Consider the following 26,941-nt stretch of genomic DNA (forward strand, 5'->3'; position numbering starts at 1 on the left):
AGCCATTTCAGTAGCTGATCTGGAGGTGCTGGGAATCCTCCAGGTGCAGGCGTGGTGGAAGCCCCTCTGTGCTGGGTGGGGTGTGTGCAGGCGGGTTTCTGGAGGAGCAGGCACTGCTTGGTCCACCTGAAGCGTGGGGAGATCAGTCACTGAGGGGCAGCTCGGACAGCAGGGTGGGAGCCTGCAGCAGAGACCAGGGCTCCAGAGGGGGCTGCTGCCGGGACTAGCCTGGTCCCTGCCTCAGGCCTCCGGATAGGCCGGGATTGTCTCACAGTAGTTTTTGACGGGTGAGGGGGCCAGGTCCCTGCAGTTCCCTGGTGGCAGAGCACAGGGCCATGAGGCAGGGCAGGGGCTTTGCAAGCGCAAGAAGTACACCTGGGTGAGCTGACCAGGAGTGGGGCTCTAGGACAGGGGGCATGTTGGTTCAGTTTGGCTGGAAGAGAGGGATGAACCGGCACAGACGTGCCTGAGAGCAGCCTCCGCTCAGAACGGGCGAGAGAGGCAGGGCTCAGGAAGAGAAAGAATCTGAGCCAGTCTGAGGCAGGCAGAGGAGCCAGCATGAGACCACAAAGACACAGAAGCATGCTCACAGAACGGAGGAGGGAGGCCCAAAGGCAGAAGTCCAGCTCTCCCAGTGGTGCGGTTGGAGCCAGCCCAAGGGCCCCGCCATCCTTCCCAAGATCCCCAACATCAGCAGTCGTCCACCTGGCAGGGAGGCCCCTCAGTGGAACAGTGGCAAGGTCTCCTGAGGAAGGCTCTTTCCTTGGCTCTGATGAATTCGGGGGTGGTTCACAGGGAGGCCCAAAGGCAGAAGGAGGACAGGCTGTGAGACCAGGGATCTTCTCACCCGGGCCCATTCCCCAATGCTGAGGGCTCCTCCCTATGTCCTGCCCCTGCCGCACCACCCCTCCTGGTCCTGGGATGCAGTGGGGTCGGGGAGAGTATGGACTCAGAGGAGACCCGGCACCCAGGGAGAAGGAATAAGAAAAATCTCCTTCATGCAACCCCCAGCCTCCAGGCAAGAAGACCTTTGGGGACCCTGCTGAAGAGCGACAGAGTCCTGGAAGTCATGCAGCGTGGAGCACAGGCTCCCAGCCGGGCCAGGGCGTCCGCCTCAGCTCCCTGTGTGACCAGCTGAGCAGGCTTGGGGAGACCGAGCCTCTAAGCCCTGATTTCCCAGGCTGTAAACTGAGGAGCCTGTGCCTCACCAGACTGTTTTTTGGTGAAGTGCTGGTGAATGCTAATGTGTTTATTTTCTATACCATCCCCCACATTCTTCCAAGATCTGGATGGCTCTAGAATTCAGAGTAGCAATTCTCTGGCCAACCCTGGAGCCAATCACGTGGGAATCTGTGCAGTCTCTCCCATCTCCCACGTGGCCCCACCCCATCTGATTCCCCACACCTCCAGACTCTGGGGCTCACCCAGGCCCTCCTGGGGCACACTCTTTTGCAAGGACACTCTGATGTCTCCTTGCCGAACAACAGCACCAACCTTCCCTGTCTAATTAGTGGTCAGTGTGATCATTCCAATTTATCAGCCAAGGGTTGTCTAAAAAAATTCATGCAGCTTACAAGAACTCCAGATCGTGACCTCTTATTATTTGTGCTGAAAGACAGCAAGGTGGACAGAGATCACTCAGGATTCCATTCACTCCCACAGACGCTGACTGAGCACCTACTGTGTTTCAGACTCTGGGCCAGTGCTGGGAACAGAAGGCGTCGAATATCCAAAATCAGGGTTTTCTGTTTAGCTTTGGAAGGGTTATGTGAGTTGCTTTTTTTTTTTTTTTTTTTTTTGCAGCTACAGCAAATTTACTTTTCTAATGAGGGTTAGCTCCAGCCAATATTAAAATGAGTCTGCGCTCCCTGCGCACTCCAGCTGACAGCAGGGCAGGCGCCTGGGGCCAAGTGCCTGGCAGGGAGTAGGGCGTTGCACCCGTGAAGCCCAGAGTGAGTGTGTCAGTCTGTATCATTGAGAGTTGACTGGATTTGGGGGTGCATGTGGCCTGCAGGGCCTTGGGTCCCACGGCTCAGTTTGAGAGCCATGGGCTGGGTTTCTCTCTTGTGTGTGGGAAACGTGAGCAGTCGTGACTGCTCCATGAAGGAGAGAGGGATGGAGGGAGCAGAGGGAGCAGAGACGAGAGGGCGTGGCCTTGGGTATTAGGAGTGGATGGGACCTGAGGTTGGGGACCTGGTTCTGTGGGTCCTCACTGACTGGCTGTGTGTGGCTGGGCACCTTCTTTCACATCTGTCCTTCACTTCTCTCCCTCTTGCTGCCTTCTTCAACTGAGCAGTCTGGCGTCTGAGGCCGTGAGTGTCTTTAGGCTCAAGACTCTGGGCTGTTCCTTTGACCATCACTCAGAACCCCTCAGAGCCAACACTGGGTGTGGGACGGGCTGCTTTCCCTTCCCTCCCACACCCTCAGCTGGTGTGACTGAGGGGCAGTCACACCAGCCACATTTCAGGAGCTGTTGTGGCCGGGGGCCACTGTATTGGACGGCACAGATGGAGACATGCCCAGCCTCCCAGAAGGTCTACTGGAGAGGGCTGCTCTAGCCCCAGGCTTAGCAGGGGACAGAGAACATGGGCTCTGCAGCCTGACTGGGGCCTCATAGCCCAGGTCTGCCGCTTCCTAGCTATGTGGCCATTGTATAAGACAGCAGTTACCCTCTTTACACCTCAGATTTCTCATCTCTAGAATGGGGGTAAACACAGGATGTTTATGAGCAGGGACTGGGCTGTGACAGGTGATCATATAAATCACTAGAGCACGCGATGGTGAGTGCTTCGCTCACCACTTTTTATTATTCGTTTACTTGACGGGTCACTTCACAAACACTTATTGAACAGCCTGCTCTATGTCAGACGTGAGGCCAGGTGCTGGGGCTGTCAGTGATTGGCGTGTGACATTGCTTCCACCTCTGACCCTTCCTGAGCCTCAGTTTCCTCGCCTGTGATGGGAATGTGGCCCGGTAACAAGCTGCGCCACAGCCGGGGGGAGATGAGCAGACAGGGGCACGTGTCCCCTCTGCAAGTGAACACCACTGCGCCAACGGGGGCCAACGTGTCTGGAAGTGGATGCAACTGGAATTCTGTTTTATTGGAACCACTGTCACCAAAAAGCATTTCCTAAAGCCCCTTGATGTTCAAAATGAAAGAATCAAATAAGGTCCCAGCTGTGGCCAGCATCTTGCTGAGTGGGGATGGAGCGGGGCCTAGAGGTGCCCTTGCCTGGGCTCACCCCCTCCCTGGTCAGTCCTGAGGGAAAGAAAGCCAGGAGCTGGCTCCCCTGCACTCAGCTCAGCAGAGGGAAGCAGCTGGGAGGGAGAAGGGCCCTGGGCCTGGCCGGGTTTAGAGGTCAGCTGTCTGACTCAGTGTCAGTCACAGCTGCGTCAGCGACCCCCTGTGTGAGGGGATCTCACTGAGACTCCTCACCCGGAATAGGAGGAGCACGAACCACATTACAACGCTTTCCACGGTAAGCTCTCCCCCGAACACCCCAGGAGCAGGAGGCAAGAGAGAGAAGGGAGCCTACAGCCAAATTGCTAGAAGGCCGAAGGGGAGAGGAAATGGGCCCGAGGAGCAAGAATTGGCCATCCATAGCCACAAACTAGCAGATGGACACAGGAGACTGTCTGGCCTGCAAGGCTTCTCCCAGAATTAGGATTCTGTGCCTCTAGGTGGCTTCTTACTTTTTACAGCTAGGGAAACCGATGCCCAGAGAGGTTCCACTCTTGTCTCAGGTCACACAGCGCTTTAGTGCCTTGTCCTAGCCTGTGACCTAAGGCTCCCAACTCCCTGCTCCTCACCATCTGTCGAGCTACCTGTCCTCTTGGCAGGACAGAGGGGGACAGCGGGGCAACCTCCCCCAGGTCGGGGTGAAGAGGCTGGCACTGAGACCCCAGAACCCCTTTCACCCAGGGTGGAACAGGTCTTTTCTCTCCTCCTCTGGCAACTGGCCCAGGAGGACCAACCTAAACTACCTCTGACAGGGCCCCGGGGAAGGTCAGATCCTTCAGGACACAGGCAACGCATTAAAAGTACGTACAAAACTTTAATTAAATCAGTGAATCATGGGCCTGCTGTTGTATGTCAGTGCACACTCTGACCAAGGAACAGGTCAGCCTGGAAATCATCAGGCTGGGCGAGCCGTTGGTTGTGGGGCTGCCCGGCTCCCGCTCAGCCCGGACCTGAAGTCCTCTGGGTCCCCGTTAGCTGATTGGGGGTCCCCCCAGGGGGGTGTCCTCCTATGTGTGAGGAAATCTAGTAGTCGTCCTCAGCCCAGCTCTCCCATCACCAGCGTCCTGACACCCTGGGCGGTAAGTGCCAACTCCCAGAGGTGCTAGCGCCATGTCCCCTGGGAGGAGTCGTGCTTGGAATGGTGCGGCCAGCGTGAGCAGGCCATGCCAGCGACCTTCCTGTGGCTTCCTGGGCGTGTACTTAGTCCCCAGCTCAGCGCTGTGCTCTCTTCTCCCCTGCCGGCTTCAGGCACAGAGCACAGAGCAGGAGGGACAACACTTGTTCATGGGAGGGACTGGCTGGTGCTCACGGGGGGGGGATTGACCTGCACGGCCCCAGGACCCTGGCTCCCGGGTGGCAGGTCGCTCATGCCACCAGCCTGCTTAGGTTGACGGGCAGCCTTTGGGCATGTTATTTTCTTTTTCCATCAGAGAGTTTCTGAACTTAAGCTGAAGTATTACTCGCCTAACTCATCACTTGTCCACATTAACTTCTTCTCCCACCCATAAATCAGTCTCTCGCAGAACAGGTGTCCCGGCGGCTCTCAGTCTCCACCCCTCCCTCCAGCCCTCCCCAGACCCTGCGACTGGGAGACACAGCAGGCTGCCGTTTATGCATGTCTGTGTGTGTGCACGCGTGTGGGCATACCTGTGTCTGTGCACACACTCATCTGAACCTCTGGGGGCTTCTTCCCCCAGGTGTGCCCTGTGCCTTTTTCCTCATGGGGACACTCTCACGTGACAGCCAGCAGGAGGGTGCACCCAGCAGCGCCCCCTGAGGCCACACGCAGCTGCCCACCCCTGTCCTGTGGCAGGGGAAGCCCTCTGATCCCCCATCCCCTTGGTCCAGGCTCTACGGGATGTGTCATTGTTGACAGATCAAACCAGACCTTCTGGATGTTGGATTCTTTTTTTATTGTAATAAATAAACACAACATAAAATTTACCATCCTAACCATTTTTAAGTTTTCAGTGGTATTAAGTACATTCATATTGTGGTGCAACCATCCATCTCCAGAAGTTTTTGTATTGCAGATTGGAAACCCCATATTCGTTAAACAATTCGCCATCCCTGTCCCCTCAGCCCCAGGTAACCACCATTTTCTTCCTGTCTCTGTGAGATGGACTTCAGGTGCCTCCTGTGAGTGGAGTCACACAGTGGTTGTCCTTTTGTGACTGGCTCCATTCGCTAGCATTGTGTCCGCAAGGCTCATCCTGGTGTAGCCTGTGTCAGGATGTCCTTCCTTTCTCTGGCTGAATGGTGTCCCGTTGTAGGCATGTACCACATTTTGTTTTTCCAGTCACCCGGTTGACGGGTTTCTTGATGCCAGGCCACGGAGCAAAAAGTGCTCAATAATGATGTTTCTCCCCACGCGCCCCTCCCATACAGGGGCTGCCTCCGTGTAGGGGGCCCAGCAGACACCACTGTGCTTGGAGTCAGCCTACGTACCAGGTGTCCTGGGAGAAGAGAGGGAGGGACCCCCGTTGTGTTGGAGGAGAATGTCTGGTTTGGGCCTCTGGTTGCTCCCTTCACCATCCAGTGCCGACCAGCCATCCTCCAGCCCTCTGTGACAGTCTGGGGGTGAAGGCCCCTGGCCTAGTCCTTCAGGTGGAGGGGGAGCTCAGCAGGTGGAGGGACAGCGAAGGGAAGAGCATTCCAAGCAGAGGTGCTGGCCAGTGAGGGGACACCTACATCTTGTTTCCCTCCCCACCCTGCCGCCTTCTGGACCCTGGAGAAGAACCTGCCCCTTACTCCCAGAGCCCTTCCCTGGGGCAGGAGCCTGGGTGGCCCCGGAGAGCCCCTGTATATGTAGCAAGGCTGCCCCAGCACGTGCCTTTGCATGCACAGGCTCCTGGGGCTGGAGCCACCCTACTGCTGGCTGTATAATACACGGAATAAAACATACAGATAGTGTCAACATGATCCACCCTCCGGGGGGCTGAGATTTAGGGACCTTCGATTCATCATGTCCACACCTGCTCGCTCTTGGGGAGCACACGCTGCCCACTCTAGGCTCATAGGCCTTGTTAAGCTGGGGTCCCCGCCCACCGCCTTGTAACACCTTTTGTTAACCATTTCTTATCCAGGCAATAGGGTTCCCTGACGCTGCAGGGGAGGGGTTAAGGAGCAGAGCAGGAGGAACAGAGGAGGTGGGGGAGCCTGGAGGTGGGAGGTGGTGGGAGTGAAGCTTTCCAGGAAGCTGGGCCTGCCTCCAGGGGAGAAAGGGCAGGAAATGATGGGGCCCAGGGGTCCGTGGCCCTAAACCCCTGCAGATGGCGAGGTCTCAGCCCCAAGGCCACTGGAGAGGAGAGCCTCTGTGCTCTTACAGGTGTGGAGGCCGAGAAGAGAAGAAGCGGGATGCCTGACCTTCTGCAGTCCTCAGCCCTGAGTGCGTGTCTGGGGGGCTGGGCAGGGACACAGGACTAATGGGGGCAAGGTGGACGCAGCCCAGGGTGGCGTCCCAGCATCAGGCGGGCCTGGCTGTCTGCCCGTCGCAAGGCCTTTCTGTTCCCAGCTTGGTGTCCAGATTTGTAAAGGAGGGACAACAAAAGCAGTGCCACCCCAGGCTGTGTGAGGCTGCAGTGGGGAACCCTGTAGAAGTGCTTGGTGAGGCAGGAAGTGCCTGCGGGAGGGAGCCGGCTCGGCCTGGAGATCAGCGCAGGGCAAGGAGACCTGGGCCAGAGTTCCAGAGTTTGGGGGGATGGCCTCCCCGCAATCTGCCATCCCTGGGCGCTCCGGCCACGCACACACCCGTTTATCACACTGCTGCATGCCAACGCACCTGCTTTCCACAGAGCCCAGCCGCAGCACAGCCTCATCCTTGGGAGGGAGGAGTCTGCTAGGAAAACTGCCCCAGAGGCCGGTCGGTGCTGACCCCGGAGAAGGAGCCAGGCACTCTCTTGCTCGTCCCTTTCTCTTCCAAGCACTTGGGTTCGGCTGAACTTTAAAACAAGGTGGTTGCTGTTGTTGTAGTATTATTATATTTTACGCTATCTGACATTTGTAGTGCTCATTGTGTGTCAGGCCCCACGCTAGATATTTTCCATGGCTTCCCTCATTTGATCCCAAAAATAGCCTGGTAAGAGTTACAGATGAGGAAACCAAGTCAGATATTGATGCGGCTTCTGCTGTGTGTCGGCCCTGGACCCTGTGGTGAGATCGAGGCAAGTAGGGCCTGGTGCCCCAGAGGAGCCCGTGGCCTGGGATCCGAGGGCAAACCTAGAAACCAGCAAGTGCCCGGCAGGTCACAGGGCTGCACATTCGCTGCATGGACACCGTGAATGTTCAGGCCTGGGGAGGAGCATGCCTGGGAGAGCTTCGGGGGAGACAATGCAGAGCTCAGGATGGTCTCACCGAGTCAGCACCCTCACCCAAAACCACATGGACATCAGCACCCAGGGAAACTGAGGCAGAGAGCAGCCTGGACAACACGAGGGCGGGAGGTGGGAGGCCGGTGCTATGGCTGCTCATACCCCACCTCCAGAGCATCCGACTCCCAGCCTTGTCCATGGCCTGAGAGCCTCTCCACCCGCACCCTGGGCCCTCAGTCCCAGGACCAGAACCACTGGGTTACTTGGCCTGCTTGGTTCCAGCCCCCAGGCCTTGCCAAGACCACATGCCCTGCTCGCTGGCCCACCAGGGTCCCGTGGGTGCCGAGCCAGTCACTGCGACTTGTGCCCGGCTCCACACTTCAGACCCTCGTTGCAGCCAGCACTGGGCATCCACCCTGGACAGCTCAGCCTTGGGCCCACCTCAGCCTCTCTGGGCCTCGTCTGTAGAAGAGAGTCGACGAGACAGGAATGCGCCCCTCCCAGCTCCCAGAGCCCAGGATGCTAGGGTACCGCAGACTTTCTGGGTTCTGGAGTGTTCTCTAACCTCAGCCTCAGCAGGGAACATGCACCCCCACTGCTCGTCTGGGCAGCCTGGCAGAAGAAGAGGCTGTTGGCTGCAGCGCGCCTCTTGACCCCTGTTTCTCTAGCAGCTGTTGATCTGCGTGTCTGGCCCCTGCTGTTCGTCTGGTGTCGGAATCTGCCAAGCCCTCCACTCCTGTTCCCCTCACCCCAGCTCAGACAGGTGCCTGTGAGGGCCTGACCCCATGGGTGTGCGCCACGTGGAGGTGGCGCTCCACCCGCGGTGTCCCGAGCTGCCCCCACCTCTCACAGACAGCAGGCGGGCGCGGGGCAGGAGAGGTTGGCGTAGTGAAGAGCGTTCTGCTGTCACACGTGCGGGTCGGGGGAGGCCCTGTGCTAGGATGATTTGGACCATCGGTTCTGCTCAGCCTGTCCTCAAGGAGGGAGGCAAGGCCGGGGCAGGTGGGGATGTGGGAGCCGTCTTGGCAGCAGTGAGTGAGGACCCCTTGCTCCCGGAGCTCGGGACGCAGGGCAGAGGAGCCGTTCTTGGTTAGCTCACAGAGGCTGACCAGCACGGCCTTTGTGCAGGAGCAAAGACTGAAGCGCCCGGGCCGAACTTGGCCCAGCAGGTGGCAGGGGCACAGAGGGGTCTGTTGGGGCCACCCACTGCACCCAGAGCAGTCTCAAACCGAGCCGGTGCTGATGCCTCCACTCCCAGGGGTGGCTTTGTCACCTCAGCACACTCTCAGCAGCCCTAGTTTGGGTAAAGTCTGTGGTCACACCTGCTCTGATGAACAGGGCCACTTCAGCACTGACACCCACATTGGGCACACAGGCCAGGAGGATCCTTGTTTCCAGAAGCCCAGTGCAGAAGTGGGAGAGCGCCCCTGGGAGGGAGCCAGCAGCTAGCTCAGCCAGGAGAGGTGTGCAGGCTGTAATGCCAGGGCCTCTGCAGGGACCACCGCTCCCCAGGGTGTCCGGGGCAGGCTGCAGGCAGGGGCCTCAGTTCCTTCATCTGTCAAACAAGAGTAAAGCTTTGGAATTACCAGAGCCCAGTGATGAAGTGCGATAACTAATGTGAAATCATTTGGGAAGCCAAAGATCACTACTGAGTGTGTGCCATTGTGTCAGCAGTCATTTTTAGGGGTGGCTGCTGCCTATCCCCAGCACTCAGAGAAAGTGAATTGGCCTCTTCACATCACCCCATCTATGTCCTAGGATCCGAGGCTGTTGGACGCCAGGAGCACACGAGATGACCGTCGTTTGAACAGCGACCCAGTCACGAGATGCTCCACCAGATCCCAGGCGAGGGCATGCACACATGTACCCGTGAACATGCGTGCACTCCTTCATATGGGGTGCTGGCCATGATGCACGCACATGTGTGTGGAGAAGTGGCCAGCGGCCGTGGGAAGTCATTCAGAAGCAGGCTTTGAGGTTGCTGGGACAGCCTCAGTGAGTTGTCAGAATGGAAGACTCAGCCCCAGCCATTTTTCTGAGTGAAATTACAAACTCTGCATCCAGGAGGATGGGGAACAGGGTGCCTCAGTCGCTCTTGCCAGGTGACATTTTGCCAAATCAGACAGCGTCAAGAGTGTGGTGGGTAAGGAGCACAATGACCAAACTGATACTCAGACTTCCACAGAGCAAGGACCTGTGACAGCCAGCAGGCCCAGGTGCACACACACCCTCACACTGGGTGATGGCAGAGGTCTGGTCGGAGGCCAAGGTGAGGAAGCAAGGTCGCAGCTGGAAGGAAATGAGGGGATGCCAGCTTGTGAGGGCCAGGCCTAGCTTGCTCTTTGGGCATCTTGACTTGAAATTGAGACCTCTTCCCCTGGGGCTGGCCCAGACCCTGGTTCTGAGTGGGAATGGGGAATTACCATCTGAATGGACCACACAGGTTGGCCTGCTTCCAGAGCTCTCACCAGCACTGCAGCAAGAGGAGAAGCCTCTGTGCTGGGCTGTGGAGGTCAGAGACTGTCATGGACAGAAGGTGGGTATGAAACAGGAGAGGATGTGGTTAGAGTGGTGGGGGGGGCACATGGCAAAGAGCCTCAAATGTCAGGCTCAGTAAGTTGCAGTCAGGGGGCGACACAGAAGGTTTTGAGCATGAGCAAGTCAGTGGGTTGGATCAGGCAGTAGGCTGGACTCTGAAGAGACATCACAGTGGGAGGCCATGGAGCCACAGGTGGGACCTGGACCAGTGTCGGAGGGATGCAGCCCAAGGCCTGGGGGCAGACCAGGCTGAAGGAGCTGATGCAGAGAGGTGGGGAATCAAGGCCAGCCCTGGGATTTCATGTTGACTGCCAAGACGGATGATAGAAAGAAGGAAGCCTGGATGGGGAGCCGCACTAGGAAGAAAGATGATGGTTGGGTCTTAGTCATGTTGTATTTAAGACCATAGTGGAATATGCCAGACAATAAAAGAGGCATAGCAGCTCCATGCTGGAGATGGGGAAACTGAGGCCAAGAGAAATCAAAGGGCCTCACTCTGCATGAGGCCACCGTTAGCCTTTGAGACGGGGAGGTGTTCCTTCTGACTATCCCAGCCCTTGTTCCTCACTCCCTCTTCTTTCGGGGGTGATACAGAGCTTTCAGGGTCTGGGGCTTCCATCCTGCCTTCTAACAGCCAGAAGTTCAGCTGGAGGGACTTAGGGGGAAGCAAGGCCAAGCAGACTCATTCCAGGCCCTTTCCAGGGCTGCAAGGTTGACACTTACAGGAGCTTCTGTTTATTGGCGCCAACCATGTGCCAGAGAGTTTATGTTGATTTTTTTCTGATCACTCTAACAACCGTAGTGGGGGAAACACTATTTTTATTCCCATTTTACAGGTGGGAAAACCAAGGCTCAGAGAGGTTACCTTGACCAGGTAACCTCTCTGACAGGAAGGGAGGCTGTGGTGTGATGTCTAGGCTGCCTGACTCTGGGGCCCAGACTCTCTCCACTATTGCACTGTCCCTCCATGTGCCACTCTTCCGGGCAGAGGACAGCAAAGGAAGATGAGAGGGAGGGGACAGAAGGCTGTGATGGTGGTTAGATGCTGCCACCACCCTCAGGAGCTAGGGGGCCAGACGGGAGCTGAGGGGCAGGAGGTGACCTGGCCTCCTTGTTGTGATGGACAGACTGCAAGGTGTCCCCCTGTCACCCCTGACTCCTGTTGTTCATGCCTTTGTGTCACCCCCTCCTCTTCAGTGTGGGTGGTGCCTGTGACTAGCCTCTAACCAATAGAAGGTGGCAGATGATGGCTGTCCCTCCCCTGATTCCATTCTCTTGTACAGGGCTCCATTTTGTTAGCAGACTGGCTCTAGATTCCCTTCTTGCTGGCTTGATGGAGTTAAGTGGTTCTGTTGGAGAAACCCATGTGTTAAGGAACTGCAAGCAGCATCTAGGAGCTGAGGGCAGCCCCCAGCCAACAGCCAGCAGGAAGCGCCGCCCTCAGTCCTACTACCGACCGAGAGGCAGTGGACTCTGCCAGCAACCTGAACTTGGAGGCAGGTTCTTCCCCTGTCAGCACTCCAGAGGAGAGCACAGCCCAGCCAACGCCTTGCAGCCTGTGAGACCCTGAGCAGAGGACCCTGCTGAGCCGTGCCTGGGCTCCTGACCCACAGAAACTGAAGATTACAGACATGTGTCATTTTAAGTATGACATGCTAAGTATGTGATCATTTGTTGTCAGTAGAAAACTAAGGCACTTGTCTTGGAGCAGTGACATTCCTTTCTAAAAGCTGGCATGGCTGCCACGATAGGCCTGGGGCAAGGATGGAAAGATAGCAAGGAAGGAGGGCAATGAAGGTGGGGGAGGCTGCACTTTCCAAGACCAAACCCCTTCCCTGACCTCGCGCCTGAGCCGAAGGCCAGAAGCTGGGCTGCAGAGGTCTTTGTGGGGATTGTGCCCGAGTCCCACAAACTCCAAAGCTAGACGCGACCTCTCTGCTTTCCCTATCATGCAGGCAAGGACCCAGTGGCTGTGTGCTGCTCTTTCTCCCTGTTTGGGACTCTCCACTGTCCTGTCGGCGATCAGCACCTTCCTGCCGGATGCCTCCCCAACCCAGCCACGGAGCATTGCCCCCGTCCAGTCTTATGTGGTCACCCCTCCTGACTGTGCGTGGTGGCTCTTCACGGGGGTGCTCCACGGGCCTGGCTGACCATTGTTCATCTGTCCGCACTTCTCCATCAGGTCTGTATCCTCCAACTAGCTGTGTCCCTGGCCGCTGCACCCTCCCGGCTGTCCCTACTCTTGAGGAGCCGAGCACTGGGTCGCCTGTGTGCTCCAGCCCCAGCCTGCGCAGGCCCCAGCTGAGAGCAGCAATGTGATGTCCCCACAAAACGAAGCACTTGGATTTTGCTCTAAGGGCCTCCTTCATGGAGGCTTTGACTAAGTGGACACCCTGAAGACCGGGAGCTGCAGGACTCAGGGACTTCAGGAAAAGTGGCTGGGCCAACATGGGTTGTGTTCAGTTCCTGCAGTGAACCAGCGTACCACACGAAACCAAACCCCAATCTTCATTTTTTACTGAATCAGAACCCAAATCTAATCCAAAGGCTATTTCTGAAAAACCAAAAAGAAAAACAAAGGCATTCCCTAAGACAAACAATGAATTGCATTTTTGGACACTGTTGAGCTGGAAGGAAGCCAAAGCCTGAGGGTGTGCTTTCCGCCACTGACCTGAAGGAGGGCTTCTGCTGCCCAAGCCCTGGGCCTGGTTTTCCTGGTCAGAGAGGAACATGATGGTGCGAGACCTGGAATCCATGCCGCCCATCCCATCAGAAGTTCCCAGGCGTGAGAGCCAGAGTGGCTGGGCCCCAGGCAGGGTACAGACCTCCCCGGCCTGGGCCTCCTCTCCTCAGTGCTGCACTGTAACGGCAGGGTTGAGGGAGCCCCTTCCAGGGACATTCACCACACACGGGGCCCCGGCAAGCTCAGGGAGCTCTGTCCCTGGGGCAGGAGTGGCGGGGGGTGGGCTTGAGGGTGGCTGGGAGAGCAGAAGCAGGGAGGGAGGCAGTGCGGGCATGGGGGCGCGCCCCCGCAGAGTCCAAAGGCTGGAGCACTAGCAGCCCTGCCAGTGGCTAACCCCAGGACCTTGGGCTGATCCTGCAGCCCTTCTCAGCCTCGGTTTCCTCGTATGTAAAGTGGGGATGAAATCTCCTTGCCTGCCTCACCAGGCTGCTGTAAACACCGAAGGCCCAAGCTTTAGGAGAAAAGGAATGCTGCTGGCCCAGCCACAGGGCAATTGGCTTGCAGTTCCAGCCGAGCATCCCTCGTGTGCCTCACTCACTTCTTCTGAGTGGAGTGAGCTGTGGGAGCCCCTCCTCGCCCCTCCACTCTCCTCCCTTCCAGGTGAGGCAGTAGGGGAGGAGGAGGGCAGGAGGCCTGGCCAGAGTGGATCCCCAGAGCCCCTCAAGTGTCCTGGGGGTGGTGAGTAGAGAGAAGCCGATGCCTGTGTCCTGCAGCAGGAGCTGGTGGCTGGAGCCAGGCCATGGGGGTGAGGGCAGGGTTGTCAGGAAGACTGGGGCTGGGTTAATGAAGTATGGATTGACTGGACCAGGGGCTGATTAGCTCTGGCATTGGGCTTTTCCTGAGCAGCGGCAGCAGAATCAATACTAATCCCTTGATCCCATTAGGGGCTCCTGTGGATCTCTGGGACAAAGTCCATGCCTCCCTTCCAGGGAGGACTGTCTGGAGCTGGAGGGTAAAGCAAGAGCCTTGACCAGTATTCCTCCTGCTAACTTCCTTTAACATTTCCCCTCCTCCTGCCTGCTGCTGCCGCATCCCTGACTCCCATACCCAGGGGACAGGTGCCTTCTCCAGCGGCCCTGGCCCCCCAGGCCTCCCCACCCACCCCACCTCCTCCTGGGCCCCGACCACTGGAGCCGGCTGTGCTCCTGCAAGAGGAGGCTTCAGCATCTGCCTCCATCAGCCCCGGGGGGACTCAGGCTCCCAGGGACGGAGGATGGCAGAAGCTCTCTTAACCAGCTCTCCTTGATGGACTCAGCACGTTGACTGACGTTCTCCGTTCCGTCTGTAAAGCGCACTAACGGATGCCTTGCGAGCCTCACGCCGGGGCTCCCCTTTAGTGGCCGCTCCACTCCCACCAGCTGAGCACGTCCTGTTGAGAGTCTGTCATGTTTGTTCCCAACCTGTGTACAACGGTCATGCTTGTTGTCATCATCTCGGAATATTCTATAAACCAGAAATATGATCTGGAAAGAAATAAATGTGTTTCTATGAAAATTAAGATGAATGCTCTCAAAAGACTCCATAAGGTGAGTCTGGAAGAAAAGTTCTCCAAATTAGGTGAAGATTGGTGAGGAAAGTCATAAAAATTTTAAAGGATACTGCACTTGGATTAGTCAACAGTGCCCTTCCGGTCTTGGTCACTTTAAAGAACTCAACACTCAACACTGGAGGTCACAGGCGGTGCCCCGCGGCGTGGGTGATGTCAGAACTCCCCTCAGCTGACTGTCCCCCAAGAAGAGGCCGCAGCCTGCATGAAAGAGGCAGAAGTGCTGCAAGCCAGCCAATGCTGCGTGCTTGGGGTCTGGGCACAGTGACCACACAGTGCACAGTAGGGGGGAAACACCATCCAGTGAACTCCTGGCTCCTTGAAGTCACTTGTCTCAAGTGGAAATGTGTATGGCATGTAGGCATCCCTTTTAAGGATTCTTCAAGTTAACGTACCTCTCGGACTAACCAGCTACTGTTCCAGTCTGACTGGGTAACACAGCTTTTATCATCTTCCAGAGATGAGTGGCGTGGATGGTTTCTGAGCTTATTTGTAACCGACCTCCATCTCACACACACACAAACACACACACACACACACCCCATCTCTGCAGTGTTAGTACTTATCACCCTTCCGCCTGAGTGATGTGATGGAAGCCTCAGAGTGAGCTGCGTAAATTCCCTCCTCCCCTCCAGTCTGGAAGATACTGGAAGGAAGCTCCTGCTCCCTTCCATGTTGCTCTGTTGCCCACAGAATCTAATACAGTGCCTGCCCCCTACAGATGCTGAATTAATATTTGCCAAATGGAATTAGTAAGCCTCGTCTTCAGGGACTAGGGTCATCAATGAGGTTTTCGTGTGAACACTTGCATGCTCAGAAGAAAACCTTTCTATGGGTTTGGAATTGGCCAGCCTTCAAGCCAACCTCACACCCAGCTCTGCCTCCCCAGGCCCAGCCTCTCCTGGGCTGTTCAGCCTAACTGGCTCAGCCCCAGCCTTGGGCACATCAGATCCCTCCTATCTGGGTTCCAAACACCCCCTAGTTCTCATGCATAGTCCATGACACCCTAAAACCCATAGACAAATTCTTATAAACAAGTCTTCCCAGATATGGTCAATGTCCACGGCTTATTGGACCTTAAATCATGACCAATTCCATGGAAAGCTGGGTGTGAGGTTTGGCCTTGAATGCCCACCAGACCCCCACTTTTCTCACATAGGACATTGCTTTGTCCTCACGGAGCCCTAAGTGTCTTAACCTCAAGTTGCTAAAATGGCAGAACTGAAAATTCTTTAGAACTCTCCCAATCTAGCCTCCATATTTTGAAGAGGAAGACAGAGGTCAAGGAGGGCAAGCAGTGTGATCCCATCCATCCTCCAATGGAGAGCCAGCCAGAACACTGTCCAGGCCACTGCTTTCCTGCCTCCCTGCCGCTGCCTCCCAGCGCTCTGCTCCTGTCACCAAATGACCATCCCCCACTTGGCCTCCCGCGCTCTACCCACACTGTAGCCTTTGTCTATGTCCAGTGGAGGCTCCTGAGAGCACCCAGTGGAGTGGAAAGGCCTCCTCATGTCTGCATTTGCTGAGGGACAAATGACAGTTGAGGCTGGCCACAGACATGAGTGACAAGTGTTGGGTGAGGGGTCATGACCATAGCGGACCCTGGGCCCCCACACTCATTCACACCTGCACAGTTTCCTGTCAGCCTCCCCTCATGCCTCCACTAGACCCTTCCTCAAACATCCCATTGTCCCTGCCCTTGCCTCCTACCCTCTCCTGCCTTCTGGGTGTGGCCAAACCTCTCCTCCATCTTTTGGGCCCAAAGCAGTTCTGGATTCTAAGGCAGATGCAGCCTGCAGGGCCAAACCTTCGACCACAGGCAAGCTACTGTTCCCCCTCCAGGGCCCAGGCAGAAGCATAGGCTGCGGCGAGGCGGTCGTCCTTGCAGCCCCATCTCAGACTGGCCGCAGATCTTCCGGGGGTGGGGTGGGTGCAGCCTCCGCCCCCACACAACCCAGGCCCTGGCTCCATTTCCCACAAGCCCGCCCCCTGCTGGCCAGCTGGCTTTCTCTGAGGCTGGGGGCTCTCCCTGTTCTGCTTAATAACCGCCTGATAATTAGCTCCACGATTTTGCTACTATGCTTATAATAGCCACCATTAAAGTTATGGGGTTTTCAAGCTGTAATGGCTTCCAGAGTAATTAATGCACAACTGGGTTTATTGCGAAGTTTATTTTTAGACCTTTCCTCCCTTATCCCCCCTCCCCTTCCTTTCATAGATGTTCTGACCAAACAGACTGTATAGGATCAGAACTCTCTCCACGGCCTCCCTGCACCCTTGTCTCCATCTCCCCCCTTTCCTCTTCTGCCCCCCTTGCTGCTCCTGCCTCCAGCGAGGTGCTGGGACCCCGCGGTTGAGGCAGCTTTTGTGGAGGAGAGTGGCTCTGAAGTGGCTTTAGGCCAGGGCCTGTGTATGTCCCTGTGCTCGCCCCACACCTAACCAGGTCCCAGGGCTCTGGGGCCTGCCCCTTCTCTGCTCCTGACGGCAGCACGAGCCAAAGGGCCTGGACCGGTGCCTGGCTCCACCACGTCCCGCCTGTGATTCAGGGCCTGGCCCTGCTGACGTCCACAGAAACAGGGACGAGGACAGCCCCTCCCGCCAGGGGTGTCGTAACACTGACAGGAAGTGTGGGGCGTTGTCTTTGGACGCTGTGCATGCCACCTGACAGCTCTTATGACTAACGACAGCCACGCAGACAAGGGGGAGGTCAAGTGGGTGCGGACATAGGAGGCTTGGGTGAGGAGGCTGCCAGAGGAAACAGGTGTAAGGGCAGGAAGGTGCGCAGAGAGGCTGGCGTGTGCGCACCGAGTGGCACCAAGCTAGCCTTGCCATCGCTCTCTCCATCCTGGGATCAGAACCCTCCCCAAGATCAAGGACACTGGGAAAAGCTCCTTGGGAGTCACTGAGAGCCAGAGGAAATCTCTCAGCCAGGCCTTTTAGAAGCTCCTCTGTCCTGCGTGAAATGTGGCCTGAGATGGCCAGCCAAACCAAGGCCCTGACTCAGCCCTTTGCGGGCCTGTCAGTGGCCTTGCAGCGTGGGCTGGGGCCGGGGTGTGGCATGAGGTCACTCTGCTCCATCCACTCAGCACCTGAGACCCAGACAGGCACCCGGGGCGGGACACTGGGCCCTGTCGCCTGCTGGGGCCATGGAAGAGCCATTTGTAGGAGACGCAGCACACACCCAGGACTATTCGCCCTGCGCTGTGCCCACTGTTTGTCTCTGCCTGTAAGCTCTAACCCTGCTGGGCCTTCCATTCCCCCAAGGAAGGAGGGGCAGCCTGTCTCCCCCCTGTGACAGGCGACCGTGGAGGCAGAGTGGGCCTTTGGGGGTAGGGGCGGGTGGGCATGCTGGCCAACCCAGGAAAGCACAGCTCTTTACTGGAAGACAAGGCTTGGTTCTTCCACAAGGCGTTAGAGCTATTTGGAAAGAGCACCAGACAAGGAGAGGAAAACACACTGTTTCCAAAACTGGGGGCCAAAAATCCCCCTAAGCCATGGCTCTGGACTCGGAAGAGATGGCGAGCACTCGCTGCCTCGGGATGGGCGGGCAGCTGGCCTCTGAGGCGTGTCACTGCACAGTGCTAGGCACAGGTGGTGAGCACACCAGAACTCGCCCGGGGCTGCCCACGGTTGCCCTCCCTGCCCTCCTCCCCACAGGCCCCACCTGCATCTTGCACGCATGGTGTTCGGCACAGAAGTGAAGGGGGCGGCAAAGAATAGGATGTGACTGCTGCCATGGTGTTCGTGAGGTCTCTGTGCCTGCTCTCCTTGTTACACACGAGGACGAGGCCCAGAGGAGGATGCTGCCAGCGGATGCTCTGCGAACCTGACAGGAAGTGTGAGCAGGCTCCCCTCCTCACGCAGGGGTGCCTCTCCTGGGGCCCCTGCTGCTCCATTTTGAGTCCTGTCTCCCCAGGGTGTGGCAGCCCCACCAGGACTGCCTCTCCTTCCTGCTGATACTTGGCTCCAGCGCCCGGTGCTCTGCCCTATGCACAAGAATTTCCTACTGACATCTACAAAGGGAGGGCACCTCCCAGGGCCTGTCCCCAAAACATCCCTTATTGGTCTTCAGAGCACTCACCCCAATGCTGACCCCTTTATCCAGGCTATGAAAACAAATATCTGGGCACAAACATGTGGACAACACAGGAGCTGATGTGTCTTGAGCACTAGCTGTATATACATCAGGCGCCATCCGATGGGCCTAGGGCGTTAACTCGTTTAATTCTCAGAATGCCCTTGTGAAGTAGGTACTGATGGTATCCCACTTTCATAGATGAGGAAACTGAGGCACAGAGAGCTGCCGTAACTTGGCAAAAGGCATACGGTTTGTTGGCAGCAGAGCTGGGTTAAACCAAGGTAGGTGTGTCTGAAGTCTGTGCACCTGCTGACTCACATAAGTGGGCAGTGCCACGCCTCAGGCCTGGGGGGACAGAGGCTCACTTCACGCAGTGGGCAGGCAGAAGGGGTCCACAGGGAGATGGCAGTCTGGGCTCCATTGTGAAAACCCCACTGCTGTGTGTCCTGAAGCTGGGCCCGGCCCTTCTGGGCCTCCTTCCCCCGCCCAGGTCTCTGGCCATCCTCTGCTGCTTTCTCTTGCAGGTGTCCACCTTGCAGTGCTCCTGACCGTGCCCCTGGACAGCCACCCGTTCTCAGACACCAGTCTGGCCGGACCCCGCAAACCTGCTTCCACAATGGGTGGGTTGTGAGCGCTGGTAAGACCTGCTAGCCAACATTCAGCCTCTCTGCTGTCCCCATGCCTGGCCTGCCCAGCCCACTCCTGTTCTTTTCTCCCCTGTGCTCACCACTGGCTGCTGCCACCGCCCCCGGGGCCATCCTCTCCCGACCTTGCCGCGCTCAGGTAACGAGGAGCTGTGGGCCCAGCCAGCCTTGGAGATGCCGAAAAGACGGGACATCCTTGCGATCGTCCTCATCGTACTGCCCTGGACGCTGCTCGTCACCGTGTGGCACCAGAGTACCATCGCGCCTCTGCTGGCCACACACAAAGGTGAGCCCCTGGCCCCCGGCCGGGCTTCGGTAATAAGAGTGACCACAGCCAACACTGATGGCATTCTTATTTTCCTTTACTAGGCAGCTTGGAGGAGTGAATGATCCAGGCCAATGACCTTATCCTTTCGGGGGTCTTGGCCCCTTTGGGAATGATGAATGCTGTCACACACACACACAACTCTGCATCCAATTCCAGGACGTGCAAGGACTGGAGTATTCTGCAGCGGGTGGGAAGGATGGATGGATAAGATTCCTGGCCTGTACTGTGTTTTAAAACCTTTCAGGGAAGGGTATCTTACTCGCTCCTGTTTTCCTAGTTGGACAACCCTGATCTTGTCCTACTCTGAGAATAGGCCTGGGCAGAGGAAAAGTCCCAGGACTCACTGAGTCCCCTCTCAGAGGAAAAGTCCCAGGGGAAGAGCTGGGGTTAGAACTGGCTTCTCCTGGCTCCAAGTGCAGAGCTTTCCCTCTACCAGGTTGCCTTTCCCTCTCACACCGGGGCTTCCTACACCCCAAAACCTTCCACGTGCCCTGCATCTGGCCTGTCCCCTCATTCCTTGGTCCTTAGTCTCACACTCTTCTCCTCTCCCCACTCTGTGCACACACAGACTCAATACTCTAGGGCGGTAATTTTCCCATTGAAATGTGCGTAAGATCACATGGGAGCATGATAACTTATGAAGGCCCCCAGCCCTCTCCCAGAAAGAAATGATGGGTCACAGGTAGGGCCTGGAAATCCACATGTAGCCTGTAACCCCGAGTGATCTGTATGCAGGCAGGAACCAACAATCACAGTCTGAAGCTCCAGTTACACATCGGGACCTGCTCAACCTAGCTGTTCCTGAAGCTTCTGGGAGGAAGGGCCACGCTGAAGATGGCTAAATTCCCACTGCCCACTGCTGGGCACCGAGAGCCTCTCCCGACATTCATCCTCTCCTCCCAACTCCAACATCTCTTCTTTGGTGCTTGTCATTTTAGAATTGTTATCCCACAACTACATCATTCCAGCGGGGTTAAGACGACCATATATAAAAGTAACATAACATCGTGTGGATTCTTGACAGAGCTCTGGGACCAGAGACGTCAGGCTGTTTTGCTAAGCGCTGATGAGACTGCTTGAAGATGGGGAATTGGCATTTTTCCTCCCCAGAGCAGGCCGAGAGGAACTGAACGAAAGCTGCAGGGAGATAAAGTTAGGGTCGCCAAGAGGCCTTTAGGAGTCAGAGGTTGTAGGAGCCCTGCAGCCAGCCGGAAGGGCCGAGTCACACTGCATAGAGAACTTTCTCAGGGCACAGTTCCACCTGTCTGCGATGATTTGAGTGGCAGAAAGGGGGGGAAAAGGACTCTAAATCTCCTTCCTGGGCCTTGTTTTCCAAAGCTTTATGGACTGCAGGATAAAGTAATCCTTATATATATTCTAGTCAGAATCTCCATCACCCATCTCTCTCTCCTCAGCCTTGTGCTCTTTCCACAGTTTGAACCAAAACTCCTCCAACAAGTCACCTTTGATCAGCTGTGTCTGTGCTGGTCTTCCCACCCTGAATGCACAGCCGCGGGCGTCGTATCCATGGCCCGGGCAGCAGGCTCCTAGCTGCTGCTGTCTGTCTGGTTTCGCCATTGGCTTGTGCAGACTCCCTTCTTCTGGGTTCGTCAGCGTCTCCTCCCAGAGCCGAGTGCCAGACCTCACACAGGCACTCCACACACCCCACGTGCTGATGACAGCAGTGGGACGGAGGGAGGTAACAGAATGTCTGATTCACGCATCCTCCCTGGATCGCACTTCCACCCTTTCACGTGACGGCTCATTTCCTCCTTTCCATAGCCACGTGGAGCCGTGAGGAACTGGGCTGGACACTGCCCGCTTCTCTACACGAGGAAATGCCACATATGCCAGGCAGTGTTCTGAGCCCTTTACACATATTGACTCATTAATCCACATGGTAACTCAATAAAATAGATGCTATTATTAGCCCTATTTTATGGTTGCTAAAATTGAAGCACCAGAAACTAAGTAAGCTGCTCAATGGCATATGGTTAATAAGTGACAGAACTGGGCAGTGTCTGAGCCCAGGCATTTGGATTCCTAGGTCTGTCCTCTGTGACCACCTCCTGCTGAGAGAGGCTGAGAGCAGGAGGGTCTCATAGTTGTCCAAACAGAATGATGTAACTTGGAGAGAAGGGACTCATTAACAAGAACATCAGTGTCCCTGAATTCTCTTGATGGGCCTACTAGCTTCACCAGTGAGGAGAATGTCCAGGATGTAAGAAAGAGCATGCTCATTAGAGCTCCCCAGTTGGAGCAGGTTGCCTTCAGGAAGGAGCGGGTTCCCCTTGCCTGCGAGTGTTCACCAGAGGCCAGCTTCTGCAAGGTTTCACACAGTGTCCCTCATGGTGTCCTTGGGGAGACAGGGGTAGATACTAGGGGGATGCTGGGACCGTGAGGGTCAGTACAGCCAGTCTCCAGATGGTTGAGTGAGTGTGTCCAGAAAGTGCAGATTCGGAGATTGACATTGAACCAGCAGAAGAGCTAGAACAGGCCTCCATCCTATCCCTTTGTGTCTGCCAAAATGTAGGAATATCTCAAATCAGAAACGACAGATTCAGGATGCAAAAATATCTTGATAACTATTGGCAAAGCCCTGGAATAAAATGCAGTAGTTATGTATTAAGTTCTGCACCAAGATTCAAAGGATCGATTACATAAGGCCAGGAGAGGCGAGGTCCCACTTGACTAGAGAGTTTGTGAAAACTCTGGTGAGCTAACCCCAGCCTCTTTGGGGTCCACAGTGTGCTGCGGCCACAATGACACTAGCCCTGCTCTGGGACATTGCAGCAGCCACACCACAGAGGCTGCCAATGCCCCTGTGCTCTGCTGGCCCAACCCTGTGCAGGGCAGTGCGGTCAGCTCTAGCCAGATGAGGAAGGACTAGGGTACAAGGGCTAGGACACTTTGTCACAGAAACCCCACACATTTAGGAACTGAGCATGCAGTCTTGGAACACGGCCAGCTGCCCTCAAATAGCTACAGAGCTGTCAGACTTGAGCAGGAGGCAGGGGTTATTTATGTGTCATCCTGGGAGTCAGAACTAGGAAAACTGGGGGGAGGGCGGGAATTCCAGAGAGGCAGACTTCTCCTTCAGCTAGCACAGGTAGAGCCCAGGCAGGGCGGACAGCATCCTACACAAGGGGCAGAGAGGTTTGTCGTGACAAGGTGGGTGGCACCCCGCGCAGTACCTGAGGCCACAGCCAGGCCGTGGCTCCTGTCCCCACACTGTCTGTCTCCCAACCCCGCAGATGATGGCAGGGACCCCCGGCGCGACGCGCCACCGGGCGCCGACCCCAGGGAGTCTTGCATGTCTGACCGCGACATCGTAGAGGTGGTGCGCACCGAGTATGTGTACACGCGGCCCCCGCCGTGGTCTGACACGCTGCCCACCATCCACGTGGTGACGCCCACCTACAGCCGCCCGGTGCAGAAGGCCGAGCTGACGCGCATGGCGAACACGCTGCTGCACGTGCCCAACCTGCACTGGCTGGTGGTGGAAGACGCGCCGCGCCGCACGCCGCTGACCGCGCGCCTCCTGCGCGACACCGGCCTCAACTACACGCACCTGCACGTGGAGACGCCCCGCAACTACAAGCTGCGCGGCGACGCCCGCGACCCGCGCATCCCGCGCGGCACCATGCAGCGCAACCTGGCCCTGCGCTGGCTGCGTGAGACCTTTCCCCGCAACTCCAGCCAGCCCGGCGTGGTGTACTTCGCGGACGACGACAACACCTACAGTCTGGAGCTCTTTGAGGAGGTGGGGATGGGGCAGACTCCAGGGGAAGGGGGCGCGGCTGCGGGGCCTGAGGCCTGCGACGTGGGGAATGGAGAGGCGCACTCCTGGCGGGAGCTCCCGCGGAGGGTCTCTTTGGATGTGCACACAGGGAAACCACAGGAGGGGTGCCCGGCTGGGGTCAGTGCAGACGGAATGGGAGAACCTCACTGCAGGTTTCAGCAGCCCCCACTGGGTACAGGGAAGAAAGCTGGAGTTGGAGCTCCTGGACCAGAGTCCTGGCCTCACAGGCGTTGTCTGAATGAGGGCTTAGAGTGGGGTCATTGAGTGTGGCTGCCAGAAACCTCTGTGGTGGAACAGTTTGTGTGTCCTTGGGGTTTGTGGGTCATGGTAGTCTTGAGGAGGGGGACTCTGAATTGGGAAGATTGGGAGGGGTTGCAGCAGGGGAGAAAGGGCAGCAGGTCCTATGGAGAATGGATGGTGAGCTGATTTGAGAGGCCAGGCCTTGCCCACAGTGCAGGGCAGGCTCCTCCACAGATGCCCATCGCGGGGGATGCGTGTGGGGGTAGGGCTGGCCTGGCTCCCTGGCGTGGCCTCAGATGGCTGTCTGCACAGAATTAATTGGTGATTTCCATGGGGACGAGCATCATGCCCCATCAGCAGTCCCAGGCATCCTGACTCTGGATCCCCCACCTGTAGATGCGCAGCACCAGGAGGGTGTCCGTGTGGCCCGTCGCCTTCGTCGGCGGCCTTCGGTACGAGGCCCCACGGGTCAACGGGGCAGGGAAGGTGGTCGGCTGGAAGACAGTGTTCGACCCCCACCGGCCGTTTGCAATAGACATGGCTGGGTTTGCCGTCAACCTGCGGCTCATTCTACAGCGAAGCCAGGCCTACTTCAAGCTGCGCGGTGTGAAGGGAGGCTACCAGGAAAGCAGTCTCCTCCGAGAACTTGTCACCCTCAATGACCTAGAGCCCAAGGCAGCCAACTGCACCAAGGTAAGACCCTCAGCGGAACTGACAGCTGCAATGCAAGTGTTTCCAAGCCCATCCAAACCCTCCCTGCAGGTCAGGGGTGAGAACGGTAGGCCTCAAAACAGCCTTGCAAAGCAGCAGCAGCCTGGAGCAGTGCCTGCCCAAAACCCCCTTCCGGGAGGCAGCGTATCACCCCAGGCGGCCCAGGACAGCTTGGGAAATGGGGAGAGTGGTGATCAGTGAGGCAGAGCCAAGGATCCCTTCCCTTGCCCGAGCAGCTGTGCTCCACGACCTCCCTGACAAGCACACACGCACAAACACGTGCACACGTGCACACACACACACTGCTTCTAGTCTGGACTCCTCTGGCTAGTGCTGGGGCTATCACTTGGCTGAGCTGAAGGCTCCTGAAGAACCTTCTTCCTGTCTAGAGAGACCCATCAAGAAACCCAGGGGAGGATGAGAAGCAAGAGGAAATCTTGGAACTTATTTATCTATCTTCTGTAGCTCTAGAGTTTGTTTCCAACAGATATTTTGAATGCATACGTGTACAAACAGCAGGAACGAGGGGGCAGGTAGAAATAAAGAAAACAATGGAGGAAATCTGGAGGGCACAAGGACAAAACGAGAGGGGGCAGGAGAAATATTGGTAAGGTGTGGGAGGGAGCAGGGGTCAGGGGCCTGCCCCATATTGTTTTATGTCTCTGGACACACAGATCCTGGTCTGGCACACACGGACAGAGAAGCCAGTGCTGGTGAACGAGGGGAAAAAAGGCTTCACTGACCCCACTGTGGAGATCTGAGCCCCAATACAGGTACGGCAGGGACGAGGGCGGGCGACACACAGGGCAGGGGCACACCAGGTCTGGACGCAGAACACACCTGCCTGCCGCGCGAGGCCTCTCCTCTGTGTCTTCGCTTGCAGGAGGACAGGGCGAATCCCAGCGGGAGTGGAAGAGGCGGAGCTGATGTGTCCCCTCCCCCCACGCCTCTGCAGGCTACCAGGAGCCTGCTGCCTCACACAGCTGGGTCCTTCTGCCACGGCTCTTGGGAAGGCCTCACTTTCCAGACACCCCCTCCTGACCCCCTGTAGTTATTACTATCATTCTGGCCATGACACTGTCCCATTGCGAGGCTCTGCTACGAGGCTCTGTCTTCCCTGGTGGGTTCCTCTTCAGCATGCTGCTGTGACAGTGACCCCTCACTCACTGCTTCCACCATCGAGAGCATCCAGATGTCTCTCAGCAGTGACGGTGTAGCACAGTGGTGCAAGCATGGACCCCAGAGCCTGGTTCCACTCCCAGGCCTACCACTCTTCGCTGTTTGACCTTGCTTTCTTTCTCTGGGCCGCAGTGTCTGTATCTGTCAAATGGGTTGCTGGGGCACCAGGGACAGCCTCTGGCACATACTATGTCCTATATAAGTGTTGCTATTTTTATTTGATTCTTTAAAACCCTGTATTGATGTAGGCCACAGGATCTATCTACATTTTAGAGGTAAAGAAATGATGTTCAGAAGAGCTAAATGAAGTGTATTATGCCAGATGATCGGCAAAGCCAGGAATTTTCTGTGGGCTTTTCTATGATCTCATCACAGAGGTGGCAGCTCAGGCAGTGGGACTCACATCTGTCCTTTCGCCCCGGAGTTAAGAGCTTCATCATCTGTATCACAATTGCAACCACCCTGCCCACAGGGGAGCACAGGGTATCAGCCTGCCTGTTTTGTTCCCTGAACTTAAAAAATCAACTTGGCCAGTGCCACTGAGAATGCAGTGCAAGCCTCACTCCCTGCCTCCCATCCTCACTGGGTCACTGGAAGAACCTGCTCCCACCCGCCTCTCAATAAGAGTCCACATAGGACGCTGGGGCTTGGGCTCTGCAGAGCTGGGGGTGACCCCTTTTGGGGGCTTAGGATCCGGTGGTGTGGCCAGGCTGGCCACTCCCTCCCCTGTCTCCCCTCCCCCGCCTCACCCGTTCCTCTTTTCCCCTTCACAGGAGCCTCCTTCCCAGACCCTGTAGCCTTCCATTCTCTCCCCATGGCTGATGGTCCCTCCAAGGCAAACTCCTAAGGAATCGCCATCACCCTCCTTTCTATTCTGGAGGCTTCAGAGAGAGCCCAGCCTGATGCCAGGACAAAGGACGGAAAACCTAAAGCACAGAGATCCCAGACCTGTTGTTCTCTTCCATCCAAGCCATGCCAGCCAGCGAGCCAGTGCCCCAGCACGCCTCCCCAGGGCTTCCCACACCAACAGAGTTGTGGGAGCAGACACCGTGGGCACCCAGGCTCTGGAGAGATGCCAGGCAGGGAGGGAGGTGAGAAGACCTAGCAGTGAAGCAGAGTGTGGCCCTCCCCAGCTCCCTGCTCATGGGGCCCAGCACAACCACACAGGACACCTGGCCAGGGAATTCTGAAGACCAGAGAGCAGCCCCCGACCTGGGCATCAGGAACGCCCCACTCCCCTCCTCGGAGAGCTGCTCCCAAGTGCACATAGCTCTCTGGCTTTCCTCTGCCTCCCATTTCCAGAGCCTAAGGCTGTCTTTGATCCCAACAGGCAACCAACCCTGCATGATGGGGGCCTGGGCCTGCCAACAGGCTCCCCCTATACCTCAGGTGGTGGTGGGAGTGGAGCCCCTTCCTCTGGCCCCACGTCCCTCAAGCCTGCTCCTTCCAGCACAGGGAAGGAGGTGGGTCCCAAGCCAGCACAGGTCATGGGGTCACCTGAACTAAGACCACCCAGGCCCTGTCCACACACTGCCTCCCCACCACCCACCAGGCACCAGGGCCCCTTGCCTGGGCTGGGA

At 56.9% G+C, this 26,941-nt stretch overlaps 1 protein-coding gene across 1 annotated transcript; it reads left to right on the forward strand.

Moving 5' to 3' along the window:
• The first annotated feature begins 19,245 nt into the window (after positions 1-19,245).
• On the forward strand, positions 19,246-24,950 carry B3GAT1 (beta-1,3-glucuronyltransferase 1). The gene is made up of 4 exons (XM_058544423.1): positions 19,246-19,387; positions 22,684-23,192; positions 23,868-24,164; positions 24,857-24,950. The coding sequence occupies exons 1-4, from the start codon at positions 19,276-19,278 to the stop codon at positions 24,941-24,943; spliced, it is 1,005 nt and encodes a 334-aa protein (XP_058400406.1). The 5' UTR covers positions 19,246-19,275; the 3' UTR covers positions 24,944-24,950.
• The last annotated feature ends 1,991 nt before the right edge of the window (positions 24,951-26,941 follow it).

Source organism: Diceros bicornis, chromosome 7 (genome assembly GCF_020826845.1).
Source record: "Diceros bicornis minor isolate mBicDic1 chromosome 7, mDicBic1.mat.cur, whole genome shotgun sequence".
NCBI lineage: Eukaryota > Metazoa > Chordata > Mammalia > Perissodactyla > Rhinocerotidae > Diceros > Diceros bicornis.